This window comes from Phyllostomus discolor, chromosome 12, assembly GCF_004126475.2.
Source record: "Phyllostomus discolor isolate MPI-MPIP mPhyDis1 chromosome 12, mPhyDis1.pri.v3, whole genome shotgun sequence".
Classification (NCBI taxonomy): domain Eukaryota; kingdom Metazoa; phylum Chordata; class Mammalia; order Chiroptera; family Phyllostomidae; genus Phyllostomus; species Phyllostomus discolor.
The window spans coordinates 64,980,602-65,002,870 of record NC_040914.2 but is presented as its reverse complement, the minus strand read 5'-3'; the positions used below and the strand labels follow the sequence as shown (position 1 = coordinate 65,002,870).

At 58.2% G+C, this 22,269-nt stretch overlaps 1 protein-coding gene across 3 annotated transcripts in view; it reads right to left on the bottom strand.

The window, feature by feature from the left end:
• VAC14 (VAC14 component of PIKFYVE complex) overlaps window positions 1-22,269 on the bottom strand; it is a 93,413-nt gene that overhangs the window by 35,470 nt on the left and 35,674 nt on the right. For all 3 annotated transcript variants that reach the window (XM_036012188.1, XM_036012189.1, XM_028501824.2), the window contains exon 13: window positions 10,009-10,165. In XM_036012188.1, the coding sequence (XP_035868081.1) occupies window positions 10,009-10,165 (157 nt within the window). The remainder of the gene's footprint in view (window positions 1-10,008; window positions 10,166-22,269) is intronic.

Genomic DNA, 22,269 nt, shown 5'->3' with positions numbered 1-22,269 from the left:
AGAACCAGCCAGAAGCACACCGGAGGTCTCCGTCTGATGTGTTCTGGCTGAGGACACACTGAGGGCCAGACGCAGCACCCCCGCCCCCATGTGCCCCTCTGCAAGGCACCCAGCACGGAGGCTGGGGACCACGGCGGGGCTGAAGGAATGCGTGGGTAGTCCTGAAGCAGTCCTGGTGTGTATTCACACACCCTCTTTCCCTTCTAACACAGGCTGACCTCAACAGCATCAACAGCACTGCTGGAAAGAGGTGCTGTCAGTGGAGGTAGGAATCCTCACTCCACCTGCCCAAGACATTAACAGGGCATTAAAAAGAAAACAGCCTAATTGCGATATAATTGACATACCATCAAGTTCTAAGGTGTACGATTCAGTGGTTTTCAGTACTGTCAGAGTTGCGCACCTATCACCACTAATTCCAGAACACTGTCATCACCCCCTAAAAGGAACCCACACCCGTGAGTTAGCTGCCATTCTCTATTACCCCCCACCAGCCCCCGGCCACCATTCGTCTACTGCCCCTGTGGCCTTGCCCGTTCTGGGCACCTCACATAAATGGGATCCTTCGATTTGTGGCTCCTTAGCATATTTTCAAGGTTCATCCATGCTGTGGTATCAGTCTGTATTCGTTTTTGTGGTTGAATAGTATTCCACTGTATGGACATATCACAGCTATCCATTCATCAGTTGGTGGTTTCTACTTTTGGGCTGTTAAGACTAATGCTGCTATGAATACTCATATATAAGGTTTTATGTGAACATGTTTTCATTTCTCTTGGTTATACAGCCAGGAGAGGAATTTCTGGGTCACATGGTCACCCTCTAAACTCCAGAGGAGCTGCTAGTCTGTTTTCCACGGTGGCTGCACTGTTTTACAGTCCTACCAGCCCTGTGCAGGAGTCCCGGCTTCTCCACACCCTCGCCAGCGCCGGTCACTCTCTCCTTGACTGTAGCCCTCCTAGCGGACGGGAAGCGGCATCTCATAGTGGGTTCGGTTTGCATTTCCCCAGTGATTAGTGATGTTGAGCATCTTTTCATGTGCTTATTGGCCATTTATGTCTTCTTTGGAAAAATCTCTGTTCAAATCCACTATTTTTAAGTTGGGTTATCTTTTCCCTGTTGAGTTGTAAGAGTTCTTTATATATCAGATACAAGTCTCTTATCAATTTGCAAGATATACAATTTGCAAATATTTTCTCCAATTCTGTGGGTTGTCTTTTCACTTTCTTGAGGTGTCTTTTGAAGCACAACTTTTTAAATTTTGATCAACTCCAATATATCGATTCCTTTCTTTGGCTGCTTGTGCTTTTGGTGTCACATCTAAGAAACTGTTACCTAATCCAAGGTTAGTAAGCTTTACAATATGGTTTCTTGTAAGAATTTGTCATTTTTTTTAAAGCTCTCATGTTTAGGTCTTTGGTCATTCAAAATTTTGGTATATGGTGTAAAGGAGTCCAAACAATGTTTTTGCATGTGAATGGAGATCCAGTTGCCCTATATTTTAAAAAAATTTTGTAGCTGATTTGTTTTACATTTTTCAGCTTTACTGAAATGGGGTGTAACTGACATATAACACTGTGTAAGTTTACTGTGAACCTGTCGATTTGATACATTTATATATCACAAAATGCTTACAACCACGGCATTAGCTAACACCTCCACCACCTTACATAATTACTATTCTTTTTTGTGAGAACATTTATGATCTACTCTCAGTGACTTTCAAGTACATAATAGAGTGTTATTAACTCTAACCACCACGTTGTACATGGAGGTTAGAGTGCCCAGAACTTCTTCCACTTCTGACTGGAAGTCTGGACCTCAGGGAGGACATGGGAGGAAGCAGAGAGGCCAACAGGGGCATCCGGGGCCATTACATTCCAGGCTGGCCCCCTCTCTGGCCCAGTCGAGACTTCCTCCTCAGACCAGGGAGGGGATGGCCACACACGGGCATGAAACAGGGGCGATGTGGGTGGGGTCTCTGGGAATCTAGCTTGGCTGTACGAGGTGCCATAGCTCCCAGAAGCATCAGCCTGAACCACGAAACAAGAACCATCAGAGTACTAGCAGCAAGTCTACAGAGGAGCTCCTATGGGCTGACTTCATCAAATGCCAGTGGCCAGGCAGCTCCCAGCAGCTGTCTTTTTGCTGAACTCAGGCTTCCTGTATGCCCTCTCACTGTCCTGGGGAAGTGGGTGCGAAGTGGCAAAGGGGGCTGTGAATTACTCTGCGAGGAATCCTCATTAGGAGCCACACCTTCAAACCACTGCCCTCTCTCCTGAGGACCTCCTAGTCAGCTCCCACGCCCCATGCAGGGGCTGAGTCTCAAGTGAGAAGCCCGGGGTGGGCCTCACTGAACCTGTTTGCAGTGCATCGTTCTGGGGTCCTGCCCAGGACAGCCCGGCCTGGGAGATCCCGAGTGACTCTGGAATGGCAAACAGTCTCTGCTCCCTGGCCCAGCAGGGCTGTTTGCAGAATCAAGTGTCACATTCTTACAGATCGTGTTACCCCAGGCCCAGCTGGAGTTGATCTCCAAGAGGTGGCTGCAGATACATCTGTTGAGGCAGCCCACTCCACCCCCTTCACTGTCCCCCTCCCGATGGGGCTGCCCCATGGTGGCCTGGCTGGAGGACAGAGGCCATGCCTACACACCCACTGGAGGCGCATGTGGACTGGAACCCAGCTCACTGGGTGCTTGTTAGTGACGGCTCCTTGGGTCCCTGTCCCCTTCTAGCTTCTGCATGTGCACACTGTTCTACCCATTTCTAGTCCTCGTGCCATTTGGGCTCCGAAGTACTTCAAAGAACAAAGGGACCAACACAGACGATGACCATAAAGAAATCCTCCTTAACTGGGGCTACAGTCTCTACTCCCCAGGGGCCTGGGTGTCTTGGGCAGGCAATCGGGAGGTGCTGGGGTGTTCTGGCCTCTGAGGCACAGTGGGAAGCTCTGAGCATGGTGTTTAAGAGCCCAGCTTGGGCGTCCATCAGACCTGGGTTCTTCACGCCACCACTATGCAACCATGGCCCAGTCAAAGCCTAAGTTTCCTCATCTGTAGAGTGGGGGCAATAAGAAGCCCCATTAAACGAGACAAAACATGTTGCTGGGGCCTGCCACATAGTCCATGCTCAGTAAGTGGAGGCTGCTACGTGCAAACATGCCACAACCTGACCCACTGAAAACTTCCCATTCTGAGTCTCAGAACGAATGAGTGACAGAGGATAGTCTGGAATGTCTGAGTGGGCAGACTTCAGATCTGGGAGGTAGGGAGGCTGCAAGGAGAAGAGTGGGTGACCTGAAACCCCATCAACCCCATATTCAGGGAGAAAGACCTTCTACCTCGCAGCAGGCAGTCTGGCCAAAGAAGGCAGAAGAGAAGGCGTGGGGTTGCTCTGGACACACTCCCAGTTTCCTGAACCACAGCTCCCCTCTGGGCCACACAAGCAACTCTCAAAGTCCAGGCCTGCATGCTGGCCCCCAGGGCCTCAGCCCTGGGGGGAGGTGGGAGGAGGGCTGAGTCATATCTGCAAGAAGCCACGGCAAGTGACTCGCATTCTCCAGACAGCGGTTGCTGGGAAGCCCCGGCAGCCCAGCCCTCCCACCACTGAAAGACTACAAAGAGCAGCAGGCGGCACCTTCCCTGAGACTTGGCTGGCGGGAGGCCAGAGTGTGGTGGGAGCTCTTGGGGAGCTGTCTGGGCCTGGCTATGGGGGTGGAGCTTTTTGCCCTCCAGGCTCCCACATGCCAAGGGCACTCTGGTCAGGGCCACTGCCCTGGAGGACAGAAGCCTCCAAAGCAGAGAGCCTGGAGCCTTGTAAAGCTCAGTGAGATCCCATCCCAACTGTTGGGAGGAAACATGCCTGGGCAGGGCAGCGTCCCCCTGAGGCGGTGGGAGGGGAGCACTTTCTGGGTGGGCTGGTGGGAGCTGGGCCTGTCTCAGTGCTCAGCTCGTCTGGGGCACAGGCTCTATCTGCCCTAGCCTCGGCCTCCTAGCCACTTTTCTGATCTCACTAGCCCCTGGGCTCAGCTGGCTCAAGATGGAAGTGAGAGGTGTTCTCAGGCAGGGCTGCAGGTACAGGAGGAGAAGATGGAGTAGAGGAAAACAAACCCACTCCAGGAGCTACTACAGGGAACGACAGGCCTCTCTCCGCTGAACTAACATCTGCTCAACGGCAGCCTCCCTGGGGGGAGCTCACAGCACCTCCCTCCACAGGGTACTTCGCCCACTCCCGGCTCCTGCTGGTCTGCACATTTCACAAGCATGGCGGCGAACGGGCCTCCTTTCTCAGGAGCTATGATAGAAGCCAGTTCTGCTGAGCTCTCCCGTCGGCCCGTGGGGCCCTGGGCTGGGTGCTGCTGGTCCATCAGGATTGGGTGGTGCGTCCCGATTCATACCGTGCTGAGGGGCTGCTGAGGACGAAGGCTTTTACTCGGGCAACACCGCCAGCACAGTCTTCCAGGCCCAGAGACAGTGGGCGAGCTGGCTGGCTGGGGCCCAGGAAGTGGGGAGGAGAGGAGAACCACCTGGCCACGGGTCTGAGGAGCGAGGTGCCCTTTGAGGGGCTGAGAGGAGCAGGAGTTTCAGTCCCCGATCCTGCTGAGGACCAGTCCGGCAGCTGAATGTTGCTTGCCTCGCATTTCTGGTTTGGAGAAGCGGCTCTGGCAGGAAGTGCACGTGACCGCCGCTGGCCCAGGGCAGACAGATGCTGTCGGGAGCTCTCGGCACATAAAACCAGGCCGGTGGGGTGGGCAGCCGGGGAGCCAGCCCCGCAGATGTTGCTAAGTGAAACCTGATGTGGCAACATGAGAATCTGCAGAACGTCTCACAAACAACCTTCCCTGGGATGTTTTGGATTGAGTTTTGTGGCTATGACGTGAAGGAGCCTCACATGTCAGGATAAAAATAGCTCTGGCCTTAATACACAACGCGAGTTACAGTTCAACAGAACCAGATGGGAAAACATTAGCCGCCCAGCCCAGGCCCAGCGGGGTCCCCGCTCACTCCCACCCTCCGTCTACCTCCCTGCTGGCCCCTCCAGTGGGTATCTCTCTGGATCCACTGCCCTGGGAGTGCGGGGGAAGGGCCGCAGGACCCAGATGAGATCCAGGTCCTGTCGCTAATTGGCAGGATAGTCTTGAGGAAGTGACACCTTCTCCAGGTAGCGTGGTTCAGTCTGGGAGCCTCACAGGGATAAGGAGCTTAGCGAGTTCTGGCACAGGATGTGCTCAGAGGAGGGGCTGAGTGATTGGGAGGCTGGTTTGGAATCAAAGGGGACAGGTGGGGAGGGGCTCGCTGTCCTGGGAGAGAGGAATCTGGCTCTTGTGAAAGGGTGTCTGGGGCGGGGGGCGGGGGTGGAGTCTGGGGAATCAGAGAGCCCAAACCCCACAGCTGCGTGGACAAAAGGGTGGCTAAGATGTTGTAGCAACAGTATCCAAAGGTGGAACTGATCCAAAAGGTGGTCACTTTCTTTTCTATGGGTCAGCCCAGCTGAGGCCGGGAGCTTCTGCCCTGGGGAAGCCACCCAAATGCGGGAGGTTTCCAGCTGTCTGGGTCAGAGCTCATGGGCCCCAGTTGCGTCCCAGAGGAACTTGGCACTGCCATGACAGTGGAGAGGGGCTGCACCAGGAGACAGCTCTGGCGGCTGTTGGATCAAGCAGCCTGGGGCCACAGGCAGCTCTGGAGAGAGGGAAAGGGGGAGGAACCCTCAGGCTGATCAACAGCCATGGGCCTGGGTTGGAGGTGGCTGCAGGCTCTCCTCCATCTGGTGACCAGAAGGCCTGGGCGGTGGTGCTAGGTGAGCCTCAGACCCAGCACTGGGGATGGGGTGGCCGGCTCTGGTCCCCCCTCTTCCTGTTAGCACGGTGAAGCCCCTGCAGTCTGAGCTGGCGCTTCTCAATCTGTGAGGGGCACACAAGTCACCTGGGGATTGTGACAAGATGAGATTCTGAGTCTGGGGTGGGGCCAAGTGTCCGTATTTCTGACGACATTCCAGGTGACGCCGAGGCTGCACAACCTGCACCTTGAGAAGCAGGGTCTAAAAGGTCAGGGCCAGGAGGGAAGCACACGTGAACCCAGCACCCGTGCACATCATGACGGACAGGCGGGACAGGGGTGGGAGAGCAATCTGGCCCAGGGGTGGGGTTCAGAAGCCAGCACCCAGAGGAGACCATAGGCCTGGCTACCACTGTTCTGCACCTCCCCTCAGGCAGTGGGGGCTTCCAGTGCTGGGCAAGGCTGGGGCTCCCCCGTGCTCCTGAGTGTGGGGGTGAAGAGAGCAGGCTCTCCAGCCAGGCTCCTGGGTCAGCACCCTCGCTGGTCACAGTCCCCGTGCCAGGTGGGGACGACAACGGCGCACTCCTCTCAGAGGTGTCCCGAGCTCATCCGCAGTGCGCTCCCGGGAGCTGACCTGTGGCGAGTGCTCAGAGCAGGGCCTGGCCCTGACAAGAGCCCCACATGCTACAGTCGCTGTGAGCACTGGGGAAAATGCCCAAGGATCGCTTTCTAGGTTTTTTTCTAGAACTTCATTCTGCTTTGGCCATGCCAGTCTGGGCTGTAAGGAACAAAACAGAATCAGAACAGTTCACTTCTGTCTGTGTTTTCAGAGCTGGGGTCACACTCCCCCTTGGGCCAGAGAGGGGAATGTGAGCAGTGTCATCCCACCAAGAATGGGCCTGGGGCCAGAAGGGGAGGACAGGAAGATGGGGTTTTAGGGGCAAACATCAGTCCTGGCGAGACCTTTGCCCCCAGAGTGCCACACTGCTGCTGTGGTTGGCCAAGCCCCCTGTGGGCCAGGCACGTCTCTGCCAGGGGAACGGTCCCAGAGGCCTCCTGTGCCTGCCCAGCCTTCTTCGCAGGCTCAGGCCGGGGCCCTTCAGATCTGCACGAGGGGAGCTCATGGTCTCCTCTTCCCAGAGCCTGGCACAGCCTCAGCTGACATCCCCCAAGTAGCGATGGGCAGAGAAAGCCAAAAGCTGCCAAGTCACAGGCGACCCAATCATTTGTTTTCTTTCCTTTCCCTCCATCTCTGTCTAGGGAGACAGGGAAACGTGGCGTCTCCCTCCCAGGCTGCTCTCCTCCCGACCGCCCCGGAGGTGGCCCTCTTCCCTGCCTGGGGCTCCGCACAGATCAGGCGTGAAGGGGAGCAGGGGAGGAATGACGGCACCGCCCCAGCCCACACAGCTCTGCCTTCCAGGAGGATGTTTAGCTGGGGCAGGAGAGAGGAAAATCCCGCTCTGCCTGGCGGGCCCCGGGGACCACTGCTGTCGCGCATTTAGGCCAACACAGCAACTACCTTGCGTATAATGGGCCTTGCTTCCTCACCACTGATTCAGTCCGTGCCATTTGAGCTTCCAGACCCAACACATAGGCAGCGCCATGTGATTCCCTACGCACACCACTGATGGCGTCTTTGCTAGGTTCCTCGCCTCCTTGGCTTTCCAGGAAGTTCCTTCACAGGGTGGGGCAACCTACCCTGAAGGGACGCAGCACTGCAGTCTGCGAGTTCTCAGAGCAGCGCCAGGCAGAGCCCGGGGAAAGCAGAATCCAAACAGGAAGGGGGTCTGGCCTTGTGGCCACTGTCCACGTGCGCGGCCAGAGAGAAGCAGACAGAACGACCCCCCTTCCCGCGTGCCTTAAAAGCCACGAGACAACAAGTAGCCTGCAGAGGAACGAGTGTGAACTTCCTGTGTGCTTTCTGCCCTCAGAGCCACCCTCAGCAGCCTTGGTGACTGGTGCATGCCCTCCCTAGGGTAGCCGGGGTCCAGGTCTGGCTTTGCATGCTCTTCTGCTTCTGGTATGAACTTGATCTTGACCTTTTAAAATCAGGGACCCATTTGAGAACTGCGGGGCCAGCACATGCACGTGTGCACGAGTCTTAAGCTAAGAGCATGTGGCCCTCGGTGCTGTGAGTCCTTGAAGCGAGAAACATTACGGCTGCAGGTACTTTCTTGGTGTTCTTTCCAGGATGGAATTTCTTCCCAGCTGGCACAGCTGGTTGTTCTTCTATGAATTCAGGGTGAGCCCTGGCTGGGCTGAGCCAGTCTGACAGCCTTGGAGAGCTGGGGCAAGTCTTGACTGACTCAGCCTCGCTGGTGGCCCATCCATCTTGGTGGGTCCAGGAGCTGGGGTTCAGTGTTTGCCACCCAAGCACCCGCAGCCCTGCTCCTGAGCAGCCGAAAGGGCTTGTTGCCACAGGGCCCCTCCTGGGATTCCCTGGGTCGGGCCCTCTGGCTGAGGGTGCACCCCACCCTCTCCAGCAGACCTGGGCTACCCACAGCCATTTCTGTGGCCCATCCACAAGCAAGTCAGCATTTCAGTCACGACGAACCCCCTCGGCAGGCCCTGGGGTGCAGTTAGGCAAGCAGGGCTCCAGCGGCACTTCTCCGTGCCCCCGAGGAAGAGAAGAGCCACCTTACAGATGGAGCACAGAGTTCCGGGAGGCCAAGGTGTCCCCTCTGCCCGGGGCTGTGATGCCGCAGCTTTCTGCTTCTCCCACTGAGGACAGAGGATGCGCTGATGAGGGGACCTGAAGGCTGGCCTGAGCCTTGCTGGTACCTTCTCTTGGCCGCTGCCCCCTCCTCCAGGGGCATCACTGCCACCCCGTCCCTGCCCTCCAGGCCCTTCCTCTCCCACAAAGAGCCTTCCGCTCCTCACCCTGTCATGGAGGGCCCTCCCCACACACTAAGCCTTGGCCCTCACACTCAACCTGTGGCATTCCTGCCGTCTGTCCTGGGACTTTGGGTTGACCCTCAAGTGCTGACCTGGGGACCCAGGATGAAGAATGGAGTCCGGGGCTGTGGCACAGAGGGTGGGAACCTTAGCACGGGCCCTGCGTCAGGATGTGAGAGCCTCCCTAACGACGGCCTCTGCCTGCCTGGAGGAAGCCACTGCATCCTGGGGAAACAAGAGGAGGAAGCCGAGTTGCCACGGGAGCCCCCTTGCTCCTTCCTTACTTCAGTCAGAAACAGCGGGAAGCTGGGGGCCAGCTGCAGGACAGCGTGGGCAGCAGTGGTGCCCTAAAGCCTGGGGGCCTATGTGGTACCCGCTGCAAGGGCAGGAGTGGGGCTGGACTTCGGACGTCTCCAGTGAACAGCCTTCTGTGGCAGCCAAGCAGCCCTGGGTGTGGCCGGGCCTGCAGGGCTTCCGTGGCTCTGCTGAGCAGTGTGCCCAGGCGTCCTCCAGGGCCAGCCTCGGGGCGCTGCAGGAGGCAAGCTGCTGCTGAGGGGCCCCACGTTTATCTGACACTTGGCTTCTGCGTCAGAGGAGGGGCTGTTCAGGACCTCGTGCTTGAATGCAAGCGCCGCTCAGGGGACAAAGACACACCCCAGGCAAACACCGAAGACTCGCTGGTACTTTCCTGCTGACTTGCCTCCCTGGGCATTTCCCAGATGAGGTCACGGGCGGAACTGGTGTCCGCCTGGGAGGGGGGTGTGGGGAGTCGCACTGGTCTGGGAGAAGGGCCGCCTGATGTCTCGAAGGAGCTCGAAGGTGAGCCCCAGGAACGGCACAGCCACCTTCACGGCCAAGGACTGCCTGGAAACATGTCTGAACTACGCTGTCTCTTGTCTGGGCTGCCTGCCATGTTCAGGGCTATTTTTAGCTTCTCGGTGAGGAAGGAAATGGCTGCCTCATCTTCCACCTGTGAGCCCCGACGCCAAGGCCCCCGGATTCCTGACTGGGGAGATGCCACCCCAGGGAAAGAGACGATAGCTGACTCAGATGGTTTTACATTTAGCCACTGGCTCGAGATGATGAAAGGTGCAGGAAGACGAGGAAAGAGGGACATGAGCGTCTCTTACGGGGGTGAGGGGGCCGCTGGGGTGTGAGCCAGGAGGCGGCACGGCGGCAAGGTCTGCCTACCTCTTGGAAGGTGGCCATCCCTGACCCCTCACACCCTGGCAGAACTCCAGGGCTGGGGAGTGACAACCCCGAGGACGGCCCCATCCAGGACGAGATGGAGCACTAGTGGTCCCAGGTCCCCAAGGCTGGAAGCAGCAGGGGATACTTACTGGGAGCGGTCAGCAGGCCGGCTCTGCCAGGCGCGGGCACCTGAAGCTCTGAGTGGCTGACCCGGAGGTCAGGGCCATCGAGGGGGCCTGGGTCCTCTGTCTGGCCCGCAGGGGAGGATGCAATTTCTGCCAACACTTCTAGATCCTTCAGGATAACCTGGGGGAGAAAGGCAGAGGATGAGGAACAAGGACCCCCACAGGCAGCTACGGCTGGAGACAGAGAGCCTCCTCCAGGAGGTGGGAGGGGTCTGCAGAGGGCGACAGGCTGGTGAGACTGTGGCTACAACAGTGCTCAGAAAGTTCCACAAAGGGCCAAACTGAAGGGGACAGAGAGGCAGTGGACAGGAGCAGCCAGAGGAAGAAAGCTGGAATCTGAGGCCTGGAAGTCAGCTCTGCCATGACACTCCCCTCTGGTCCCTGGAGTGAGGATGCGAGGGGACCCCAGGGTGTGCGGGACGCAGGCACCAGGGCACAGTCTGCGCAGCATACATCTCACGCCCCGTGCCCGAGCGATGACCCAGCAGTGCTCTCTAGGACACAGATCCTTCTGCGGAGGTGACACCAGGCCACAGCACGTCCCAAAGGACCCTCCACACCTGGGGTGTGGTTCTGGGCTCCAGGACGGAAGACTTCCTAACTTCCAGACGTGCATACACAGAAGCCAGTGGAGCGAGGCCCCTGAACCTGACCCCTGCCCGCCAAGCTCTCCCAAGGAGGATGCAGAGTTGAGCACAGAGAACAGTCCGAAGTGCAGGCTCAGGTCAGCGCCTTGTCACACACTGCCCCAAGGCTGCCCCTGCGATGCAGGAAGCCCTGGAGCGGTGGAAGTGACACAGAGCTCCAGGTGGCCCAGGCACCACAGCCAGCCAGAGCAATGTGCTGACTACGGTCAAGGTCAAACTGCTCCAGGGCGCTCTGCGGGATGCTGAAAGGGTCCTGGAGTTAGAGAGTGGTGATGGGTACACCACCTTGTCAATGTGCTAAAATCCCTGCGTCGTATAATTTAAAGGGGAGAATTTTACCTCAAAAGAAATGAAAGCCACTAACCTCTCCTCAAAGCTTGAGAACAGTTCCTGCCTCTAGGTAACGAATGTGCCAGCACCCCATCCTACCTGCCCCAGCTGTCCCTCCCCTTCCGGGGTCCCCGCTGCAGCCTGGCACACGCAGCCGAGCTCCCTGCCTGCTGGCCTGTCCTGCCCCACGGTCTTCTCCCAGCAGCCTGGTGTGTTTGGGACGAAATTTCCCCAAGAGACAGTCACTTCACTCCTCGCCCTGCCACACTCCAGCCGCACCCAGGCTGGACATGGCATTCACATACAGATGCCACCTCCTGGCTGTCCGGCCTCGTCCTTCCCTTGTCTCTCCCCTGTGTGCTTTGCCAGGTGCCATGCTGGGGGGCTGGGGCTGCAGTTGAGTCAGACTCGCCCTAGCCCACGGCCTGGAGGCAGACCTCTACGCCCCTGCCCTCTCGTGCACCTGGGACATTCAGACCCTCAGGCCTGCAGGGAAGGCATCTGTGCTGGCTGCAGAGTGTCGCTACTAAGCAGCAGTCTAGGTGGATGGCAGGAGCAAGGCTGCCTGGTCCAGGCGAAGGGCTGGAGGCCTGTGCAGGCCTAGGTTCAAATGCAGGAAGGCCCAGGCCTTGGCTGCCATCAAAGGAGGCTCCCAGAAGGCTTTCGCTTCCACAATGGCAGAAAGGACCTAGAGGGTGGCCGTGGGGACAGACCGCAGGGCAGTGACAGTGCCAGGCTTGCTACTCGAGGGAGCAGCCTGAGCCCTGGTTCGCAGGATGTGCGCTCTGCATTCTCGATCTTCCAAGCAAATCACCGTCTAAAGGTTGGGGAGGTGAAGGAGACCAGAGAGTCCAGATGGGGGAGTGACTTGTCCAAAATAAACAGCGAGGCAGGATGCCGGCTGACTGTGCCTCAAAAAGTTAAACAGAGAGCCACCACTGAAAACACACCCACACGCGAACCTCCACAGGAGCGTGCATGGCGGCATCAGGCATCAGAGCCAGAAAGTGGAAACCACCCAAACGCCCACCAACTGCTAAACCGCTGATAGAACGTGGCACACTCATGCCCGGGAAGGCTACCCGGCGATGCCTGGGAATGAAGCTCTGATGTACGCTGCAATGCAGGGGGCCTCGAACCCTGCTGAGTGAGAGGAGCCAGACGCACGAGCCACGCAAGGCCCGGCAATCCCATTTCCGTGAAACGTCCAGCACAGGCAGGTCCATAGGGACGCGAGTAGATCAGTGGCTACTGGAGGCTGGAGGGGCGGACACAGGGGGTGACTGCTAACGGGTACAGGGTTTCTTCTGGGGGCGACGGACATGTTCTAGAATTAGATAGTGGTGATGGCTGCACAGCCTCATTTGCAAAGTATTCTTTAAAAGGGTGAACTTTATGGTATGTGGATTCTATCACAACAAAACACCCCATCAAGTCAAAACCCCAAATTGACACCCTAGTTCCCAATCCAATGGTACTTGCTGAGCAATCTGTTCTTGCTCTGCCCACGACCCGAGGTGGGGGACCCTCACTGACCCCCCAACGATCTCATGCCTGGTTCAGACTCACAGGAGAGTAGAAGAGGGTCAAGGAGGCAACCTGCGTGTCTTTCAGCTCTTGGTGCCCGCCAGCCCCTCCTCCCAGGCCTTGCTATGCAGTGTAGAGGCCCTCCTCCTCCAGGCAGCCGGCTGGGGTGTGCAAATGCAGCAAGTGAGAAGAGCACGAGGCAGCTGGGGCCAGGCCGGCGCTCAGGTGAGATCCCGACCCCAGGAGGGCCACGCTGACCCATACCACGCTAACGACACATGCCGACTTCCCCGTCAGGAAAGATGTTTAGCAGCAGCCCCCGAGAGGCCTCGCTCCTCCTGTAAGATGTCTCCACACTCTGGCCCCACGGCCAGACTGCAAGAGAATGGGGAGAGGCCAGAGGAGGAAGCTGTCTTTGCTCTCAGCCAGCTAGCACTCACGCCTCGCTTGTCCTCAGTCTCACTTTACATGTGGTCACGTGCTCAAGGTGACGGGGAGTCCACTTCACACTCAGCTCTGGTCCCCAAACTGGAGCACCAGTCAGCTCCACTCCCCCAGCCCCCTCCCCCAGCATCTACCGAGTGCCAGCTGCAGTCAGGGGCCTGTGCTGGTTGGAGCAGATCCTTCACGCACCACTTCTGTTACGGGGCTGTTGGTGGCACAGCCAGACAAGGCTGGTAGCCCTGGCTTAGGGACTGGGTTGGGACAGTGGCACACGCATGGAGAACTTCAGATTTGACTTCCCCACCAGAGAGGATCTCCATCATGTCTCTCTGTGCCACCTCCTCTGTCCCACTAGAGAGTGTAGCCAGCAAAGCTGCGTATTTTACATTTTAAAAATTCTTATTTTAGGAAGTTTAATACCAAATGGCAAATGAGTGCAAATTACACTTCAGTTGCACAATTAAAGTCAGAAATGTTGCCTACAGGTTCTGGGCAATCCCAGCCACTTCCCTTGTGCTTGCACATTAAAAGGTGTTTCTGTGGTCCCCAGGGGCTGGCAAAAAGGCCACAGAGAGTCCCACCAGGGGCGACACCACTTGCACTCGGTGTGTGTGTGTGTGTGTGTGTGCGTGCATGCGCACACAGGCACACACACAGCCCTTCCAGTCTTTTAGAGTGAGTGCCGGAGACCAGCACCACCATGCCCTTTGGCCTCCTACTGGCCAGAAGGGGAAGGGGCTGTCACAATGGAGGACAAGGGGCACCTTGAAGAGGGGAGTCGGGAGTCTGCGGAGTGCCACTCTGGGGCTTCAGGATGCTTGACATCGAGGCTCACAGACCTTCTCCCAGGTGACCGGCAGACCCCACACAGCCCAGGAGTTGAACTTGAGGCTTCAGATCAACACTCCTGATGCAGGCCTAGGCCAGCACTCTGCCTCAGCAGCCAGAAGAGGCCCCTGTGGGGGAACGGCCCTGGGAGGCAATGTCAACAGGGAGCCTGGGCACCAGAGGGGCCACCCTCCCACTGGACACAGCGCTGAGTCTCTGTGGGGGGCCAGGGTTTTGCTGCTCCAGCCCCTGGGGACCCCATAGCCCGTGGTCTGTGGAAAGGAAGCTTCAGGACAAGGACAAGGTGATCTCGGCAGCCTTGCTTGCGAGGCACCTGGTGCAGGCCTGAAGAAAGGCCCTGAGCCGGAGACGTGTCGCTTGGCCTCCAGAAATGGAGCTAGCCTTCCTCCCAGGGAGTAGGCCGGCTGGGCCCATGCCTGTGCTGGCCTGGAATCCTGCCTCCGAGAACGGGAAGGGCTCAAAACAGGAGGAAGCCACACCAATTAGTATGCACTACACAGCATTTTGCAAAATGAATATAAAACACTTGTGCTTTCTTTTTGTGTGAGAAAAAGGAGGAGGAAAGAGAGGGAGGGAGGAAGGTTACAAGAAAGCAATATTCTGCAGGAACAGGAGGGCATGCTGTTACCATGGCAACGGGCGGGGTGGGGGGGTGGGGAAGCCACATCAGCTGGCCCCTCATCCTGCAGTAGAGCTGGCCACCCCAGAAGGAAAGGGTCAATGGTAACAGGGTCTGGAAAACATGTGATAGAGCGACTCTCAGGGAAGGCCGCAGGGGTGGTGGTGGGGGGCTTCATCCCCTCTATGGCTTGGGGAGCAAAAACAAGGAAGCCCTTTCTCGTAGGAGGTGCCTTGACACCAGCGAAGAGCACTTTCCGTGCGAGAGGGGAGTCATCTGGCCGGGGCCACTGCAGGCTGTCACCACACTGCATTCCACCAAGTCAGGGACAGTCTCTCTGGGACGGTGGCTGTCTCCCTTCCTCCTCTTAGTGGTCTGTACACAGGCACTCCCTGTCCCAACACCTCGTCCACAGACCAGCCCTGGAAAACCCCTTGTGAGAGAGGCCCCTTCTCCTGGTCCCCTAGGTGCTCCTGGCTGCTCCTTCACTACCTGGGAACGGCTGGAGACCCACGGTGTGCTGGCCAAGTCCCTTGGCCGGGAGACCCATCCTTGCCTCGCACCAGGACTCCTGACCGTGAAGTCCGGGCCGAGCGTGGGCAGATGTTGGATGAACACTTGCTGACCTGCAGTGCCGGGCAGGAAATGGAAGATGGATGGTTCCGAATAGCTTCTGCCAAGGGGATGGATGCAGCCGCCGCCCACTTCTCTCTCCTCATTTATCTCTAAGAAACTTTTGTCAAAAGTTTGGGCAGGCCATTGGTCAGCTGATTATGCCCCAGATGTCCTCTGGCTCAGCCTTCCAGCCCTGTGAGGAGTGAAGGAAGTCCCTGAGCGGGGCCCTCTCTGGTCCCGGCCAAGAGGAAGCTGCAAGAGTGCTTCCAAGGGACACGCTGGGTGCTGGCAGGGAGGGGAATTCAGGGCAAGGGCCCTGGAGGCCGAGGTGCGGCCCGTGCAGCCACTGCCTACCAGAGCAGTGGGGCGGCAGTGCCTGAGATCTGGGTCCGGTCAGGTGCTCCTGACCCTGGGACGTGGAGCTGAGTGGAAGGGCAGAGGCACAGAAGTGTGGGGCCCTCGGCTTCCTTCACAAGGAGCCTCCTGAGTCCACAGCCACATACAGCATGGCGCCCGTGACTGGTGGGACTGGCCACAGGACAGACCCTTGGAAGCCAGGCTGCTGCCCCAGGAGGGGTCACCCGTGGAGGACTGGAGGCAGGCACCAGGGCTGGAAGTCCCGGCCTGGGAACAGGTGGCACTCTCAGACAACCTTTTGGTGACAACAGGGTGGAGCAGGCTGTGCCCAGCATCTCCCCCATGTGGGGGGAGGGCCCCCCGCACTGCCTCCTGCCAGCAGCAAGGAAAGCACCGCCAAAACACTCACCTCCAGGGTGGGAGAGGGTGGCTTAGGCGTGGACCTGCTCACTTCCCACTGGAAAAACCACCCTGACTCAAAACCTTTTGTTTTAGTAGAGCAAAAACAATTAAAAAAAAAAAAAAGAAAAAGAATTATACCTGGGTTTGGGCGGCTGGACTTGGAGCACATGTCTTCAGGGATCAGGATTGTTCCCTCCCTGCCTCCCTGTTTTTTAAATTTTTAATACGATCTGAAATTCTTCGCTGAGTGCCTAGTTCTGTGCCATATATGCAAAAAACACGCAAAAGGCCTGCACTTAATGCTTACTCTTAAGTTCCACTAAGGTGATAACAGCTTGGGTTCTGGCAGTTTAAAACATTCAGCTGCATTCTCTTGGAAGCCAGCCGCCAGCCTGGGGCAAGACAACTTGGTTTCCTGACCCCTCCAGTCCTTCCCCTTCCCCCGACTCCACTCCTCCCCTTCCCTCCCACCCCACAGGGTGTCCTTCCACGGAAGCCAGCCACTGCTCGTTTGCATCATACCATGAGTGTGCACTCTGTTACGAATGCTCCCTACGGGCAAGGCAGGGAACGGGGAAGGGCAGGTGCTGGGGCAGCGCCGGAGCAGAGCAGCACCACACCGTTATAGCTCGGTTACCAGGCGATGAGCCAAGGGGCCAGCTGTCTCCAGGGCACCCATCCCTGGCAACCAGGAGAACAGCACAGGCTCCCTGGTCTCCTGCCTGCCTCCAGGTCCCCACTTACTCCCAGGGCGTTTGTAGGCTACATGGAGCCCTGGCCGAGAAGGCAGGCTCTCCTCCAGGCCTGGCTCCTTGTCTGTTCCGCAGGGCCAGGCCCAGCAGGGGAAGACCCAGGAGCGTGGGGCAGGCCTGGTGGGATCAGCTCTCCATCCCCCCCCCAACCTCCTATTTGTTCACTTTCTCCTAAAATGTTTCTGAGTGCCTGCTATGTGCTGGACAAAGCCTCCGTCCCCACAGAGTGTGACAAGGGCACAGGGACTACCGACACGGATGGGGACCGGTGAGCCTTGATGTGCAGGAATGTGGGGGTGTGTGACAAACAGTGTTTCCTGGAGTATCGAAGCTGAGCTCTTGACCAAGCTGCCCTCACCTCTCTGAGTCTCGGCTTCCTCCTGGGGGAGAACCGCCCTGGAAGGCGTGTGCAGGTGAACTGAGGCTGTGCACGTTCAGTGACACCCAGAGTGGGACCCGGCAGGGAAGAAGCGGGCGCTGGGCGGTAGGTATTCCTGTCAGCAGTGGGGATGACCCGACCTCAGCATCTCTGAGCTCACCAAACCTGCCCCCACATGGCCTTGGGGACTGTCAGCAGGACGTTGTCAGGGGAAGTCAGCTTGTTCAGCTGTGGCATTGCCAGAGGAGAAAAATCGACATAAATCTTGGGAGAAATTTTAGTTCTGAAGATGCCATGAACACTGAGTAGGGGGAGGGGTAAGAACAGGGGTTCTGGTCGGGCTGTCACCCCGCGGCCTCTGGAGGGAGGACAGCGGGGTTGAGAGCTGGGGCAGGGCCCTAGGATTCCAGCAGGACATTAACACTGGTCCCTGCCTGTGGTTCTCAGCCAGAGATGGGCGAGAACATCACCTGGGAGCTCGTGGAAAGCACCAGCACCCAGGCAACAAGGCCCTGTCCGAGGGAACAGCCCAGGGGGTGGGGGCTGAGGCCCACACGGCTGCATTTTCAGAAGCTCCAGAGGACTCTGACGGCAGCCCTGGTTGGGCCAGCCCTGCTGGAGGGCTCTGCCCAGCCGCCCTGGGTGGAATCGCTCTTGTGCTGACGGGCCCTACTTGGGGAAGCGAGCCTCCCTTTGCTCACCCCGCTTGGTCCCACCTCCATCTTCATCAGGTGGGACCAGGTGGGCCAGGCAGCAGGCACCCCCACCCCCAGCTCAATCCACTGACGCCAGTTACTGAGCTGGCCCCGGGTCCTTACTTGCTCATCCCTGGAAGGAGTCCAGACAGCGATAAACACCGGAAACACACCCGGCACACAAACCTGCCTTTCCCAGAGTGGAATGCCGCTGGGCCACCGCGGTTACTGTGGGCCCTCCCTTTGCTCGAGGGTGGCTGAGGAGGGAAAACAGTGTGGACCCACAGACGAAGGACAAGGGCAGAGGCCCTCTTGCCGGGTGTGACTCTGGGACTGAGCCCCTGCTGTACCCCTCTCCTCCCCGGCCAGGGCTCTTTCCAGAAGACCAGTCCTCTCAGGGCCCCTGGCGGTGACTGCCAGCGCCTCTGCTGGGCTCTGGGGGCCCGGGTGTCTCTGGGGACTGTGACCAGGGTCCCTCCTCGCTCCCTTGCTGCAGGCCAGCTGCAGGGAGAGCTGAGTGGACAAGGGTTCCGCGTCCTTGGCAGGACCCCCAGAGGGCAGCCGCAGGGGAAGGGTCCACGCCTCTCTCTTCTGGGACGCTCCTGCGGGGCCCAGCTCGTCTCCCCACCTGGGGTTATAAGCTGTCGCAGGGAGCACCAGCTCTGGGCCCTGACATCCACCCCTGGGCTCTCTGGGCTGGCAGCTGGCCCGACCACGCCAGCTGACAGTGAAGAAGTCTTTGGAATGGAGGGGTTGTTTCGGTTTGTCTTGGAGAGTGGATGGAATGAACATTGGAATGAAATAAAAACTGAGGCAAGGATATGAGAAGGAGAAACAGGCCCCATTCTTATGGAAGGCCGTCCACTTCTGAGCAGGCGACAGTGGTCTTCTGGGGGAGGAGTTGGCACCACACAAGGCTGGGGCCGGATGGGGCCGACGCAATGCAGTCCGACGAATTTCAGGGAAGAAGACTGAGGTGAGGAGACGTCGTGGACTTGCTGGCCCCACAGAGCAGGGCGCGTGGACCAGAGGCCTGTCCTCCTGGAGGGGCCGGATGGGAGCTGGGGCTGGGTCAGTGCGCCGCCCAGGGTGACCTCCAGGGCAGGTCAGGGCCAACTGCCCAGAGAGAAGGTGCATCGAGCACCGTGGCCCAGCCAAGGACGAAACGCTGTCAACACCATGGCGGGGGCCGGCCTGGACAAAGCTGTGCCCCAACCCACTGGGCCCCTGCTCTGCAGTGAGGTCAGACCTTGTGCGGGGCTCTAGATGTTCTGGAATCAGAAAGACACGATGCTCAATTCTGGCTCCTGCCGGTGTGACCTTGGGCAAGTTCTCCTCATGCCTAAATCTCCTTTTATGTCAAACTGGGGACAATTAAAATCACGGCAGGAGTGCTGGCAGACTCGCTAAGACAATAGATGCAAAGCACTCGGCACAGCGCAGCCGCAGCCACCGCACACACTTCAGTTTTCGCCCTCTCCTCCCGGTCTCCTCCCACAGACACGTGGGGTCCGACACAGTGCCCGCTGTGGTTTCCGAGTGAAGCCAGCAGTGGGGGTGTCGGGGGGGCTATCGGATGGCCTGTCATCGGCTCTCGTAGCTTCCCTCAAACGGAGGAACCGCTGATGAAGTGGGCACCCTCATTTCTAGGGCAGACACGGAGGGGTGGCTGACTTCCAGCAGCACGCCCTCCCTCCCGGGGCCCCGCTGACCTTGGACCAGGCATCAGAAGACGAACCCGTGGGGACTCAGAGCCTCCCCCAGGCGGGAGCCATGCTGACGTCCTTGTTGTCACTAATGAAATCCCCTAAAAGCAGAGAGATGAGTCTCTGGGCCCAGCTGACCCACCCACCAGACCAGTGACAAGCGTCCCTGGGGAGAGTCAGGGGACACGAGGGACAGTGGGGCTCTGCTCCCTGAGACAGGAAGCCAAAGGCAGCTCACCCCAGTCTGCTCAGGGGGTGGGGCTTGGACGGCCGATCAGGAGCTACGACCCCAGGGCCGACCTGCTCGTCTCTCGCATGAGTCTCAACCTGTCTCTCTTTTGGGCAATCAGCTCATCTCCTTTGAGAGGTTTGAAAACCTCTTCAGTTCTGCACCCTTTCTCCTGGGACCTGGGCCAGGAAAACAAATGAAGTCCTAGCCCCCTCCCCCAAAGCCAACTGTCCCTCAGATGCAGCCATGGGAGAGCCCCCTGCTGGGTGGGGGTGGGGGTGGGGTTGAGTGCCCGCAGACAGAGTGGGTTGGCGGGCAGTTTTACACCCAAGAGGAGAAAGAGCTCACGACCCCTCCTCCCTTGGGGCTCAGCACAGGCTGGAGCAGCCCGTGGGCTCAGGCCCTACAGGTCTGGGCCCTTCTCAGATGCACCTCGGGCCTGAGGACAGGGTATGTCACTCCGCCTGCCTGCGGTGTACTTTCAGGACTTTTGTGGGCGCCTCCAAATCACTGCTCAGACCCACCCCGTGACCCGGCCTCCCGAGCCACGGCTGCACGACAGACTGGGTGCGACCTTGGCTGTGCTCTCCGTGCCGTTCCCCGGCTCCTGAGCCACAGACGCAGGCACTGCCGTGAACAACGCCCTCACATCCTACCCTCCCAGCTTTTCTAGAAAGGTGGTCCTCATTCCCTTTCCCCTGCTTCTGCCCCAGTCACGTTAACTACAAATTCCCATTGGCAATTTCCCTTTGTGGCTACTCTTAAACTAAGGGAGAAAAAGGGGGGCTTCTTCTGGGTGGGGAACACCTGCTCTAAGTGTTAAGGATGCCCCAGGTCTGAGACACTGAGCACAATCTGGGGAGGCTGTTCCTGGAGCTCTTCTGGATCTCAATGGAAGCTGAAGGTTTTGCTCCTGAGCAACAGTCTGTGGCAGCGACAGACCCTGATGCAGGTCCTCTGCCAAGGATGCCATTTCCCTCCTTCCCCTGGCCCTCGGGGCAGCTAGCTGGGAGCCCTCCCACCTGCGATGCAACCAACACCCACTGCTGACAACGGGCAGCTCCACCTCAGGGGTGCTGGGGGCCAGGCGCGTGGGCTGCGAAGGGGAGGAAGTACAGAGGAGGGCGCCGGTCCTGCTGCCCACTGTCGCTTCCTTTGTCTTGTTTAAGGCTCGGAGGTGGGTGATGAGCCCCCAAACACCCTGCCCGCCCTGCCCATCTGCATGGGGCCTGGGTGGTCCTGAAGGCAGGTGGGGACACAGGACAGACTAGCTTCTGCTCTGGGTTTTGCTGCTGAAGCTGAGGCAGGGAGGCCTGGGGCACCACGGGGCCCATCTCCTGATTTCAGTGTCTCTGCTGCCAGGCCCTCTCACAGCAAGATGACCAGCCTCAGAGGGGCCACACTCACTGCCCGTTTGCGCGTGCTGGGCCCCGTGCGGAGCATGGTACACTCACAGTCTCCTGTGATCCTCACCACAAATCTGGGAGGGTGGTTCCACTGTTACTTTTGGTTTTCGAATAAGGAAGCTAGGCTCGGAGAGGCTAGGCCACTTGTTCAAGGCCAACCAACTAATTAGCAACAGAGCTAGAGACTGGACTCGGGGACTTCCTGACCCCGAAGCCCCCGCTCTGCACCCCCAGGCTGCACGGCCACTGGGGAGGAAATGTTACCAGAAAGGGGCGCTGTTCCAAACCACAACAAAAACACAAAACACCAAAAGTGAAGTTCACAACAAGTAGGACCTACACAAGTACCTTAAGACTCTACTAGCCATTTCTCCAACCAGGGAGGCGGCACTCCCTGCCCAAGGTCCCTGGAGCGAAGGGGTGGCTTCGAGCTCAGGGCAGGGCCAACCCTCTGATGCTACGTTCAGTAAGGGCAGAACCTGGCTCCCGGACTCCTTCCAGGTCTAGGTCCCTTCTAAGACTGAATTCTTTTCTTCTTCTTCTTCTTTTTTTTTTAAGTTCCACATTTCTGTTTGTTTGTTTTAAACTGGCTTTATTTTTGAGAGCAGTTTTGGGTGAGTGGCCACAGTGAACGGGCCACGCAGAGTTCCCACACGCCCCCGCCCCTGCACAGCCTCTGCCACCATCCACGTCCCCCACCATGGTGGTGACAACCGATGAACCTACAGTGACGCCGCCATCGTTCACGTTCGGAGTCACTCCTGGTGTGCGCCCTGTGCGTTCAGTGCATTCATACAATGACCTGTGCCCACCATTACGCCCTGAGGAGGTTCAGTGTGGGACGGAAGGAAGTTTTGCTTGGGAAGGAGAAAACTGCTCTCAAAAATAAAGCCACTTGAGAGTGGGGGAGGGGTGAGGACTGACCCGAGGCCCCTCTTGGGTCCGCATCCTCCCGGCAGGGCAAGGGGCAGTCCCAGCTCCCTCCCGGGGTCCGGCAGGACGCTCTGAGAATGCGCCCTGCATTCCACGCTGTTGAATCAGGGAGTGTTGTCACTTAAAAACAAGTAATTGGATCTTTAGCTAATGGAAGGATTTCTATTCTGGTGCCAAGAATATCAATTTGACACCTGCAAATTCTTTCTGACGAAAGGGATTTTCATAGTCTGCAAGGGGCGGGCGGTACCAAGCAAACTGCCACTTATCCTGAACAACGGAAAGGCAGAGAGAGACAACCGAGGATGCCAGAAGGGTGTCGACTGCCAAGCTGT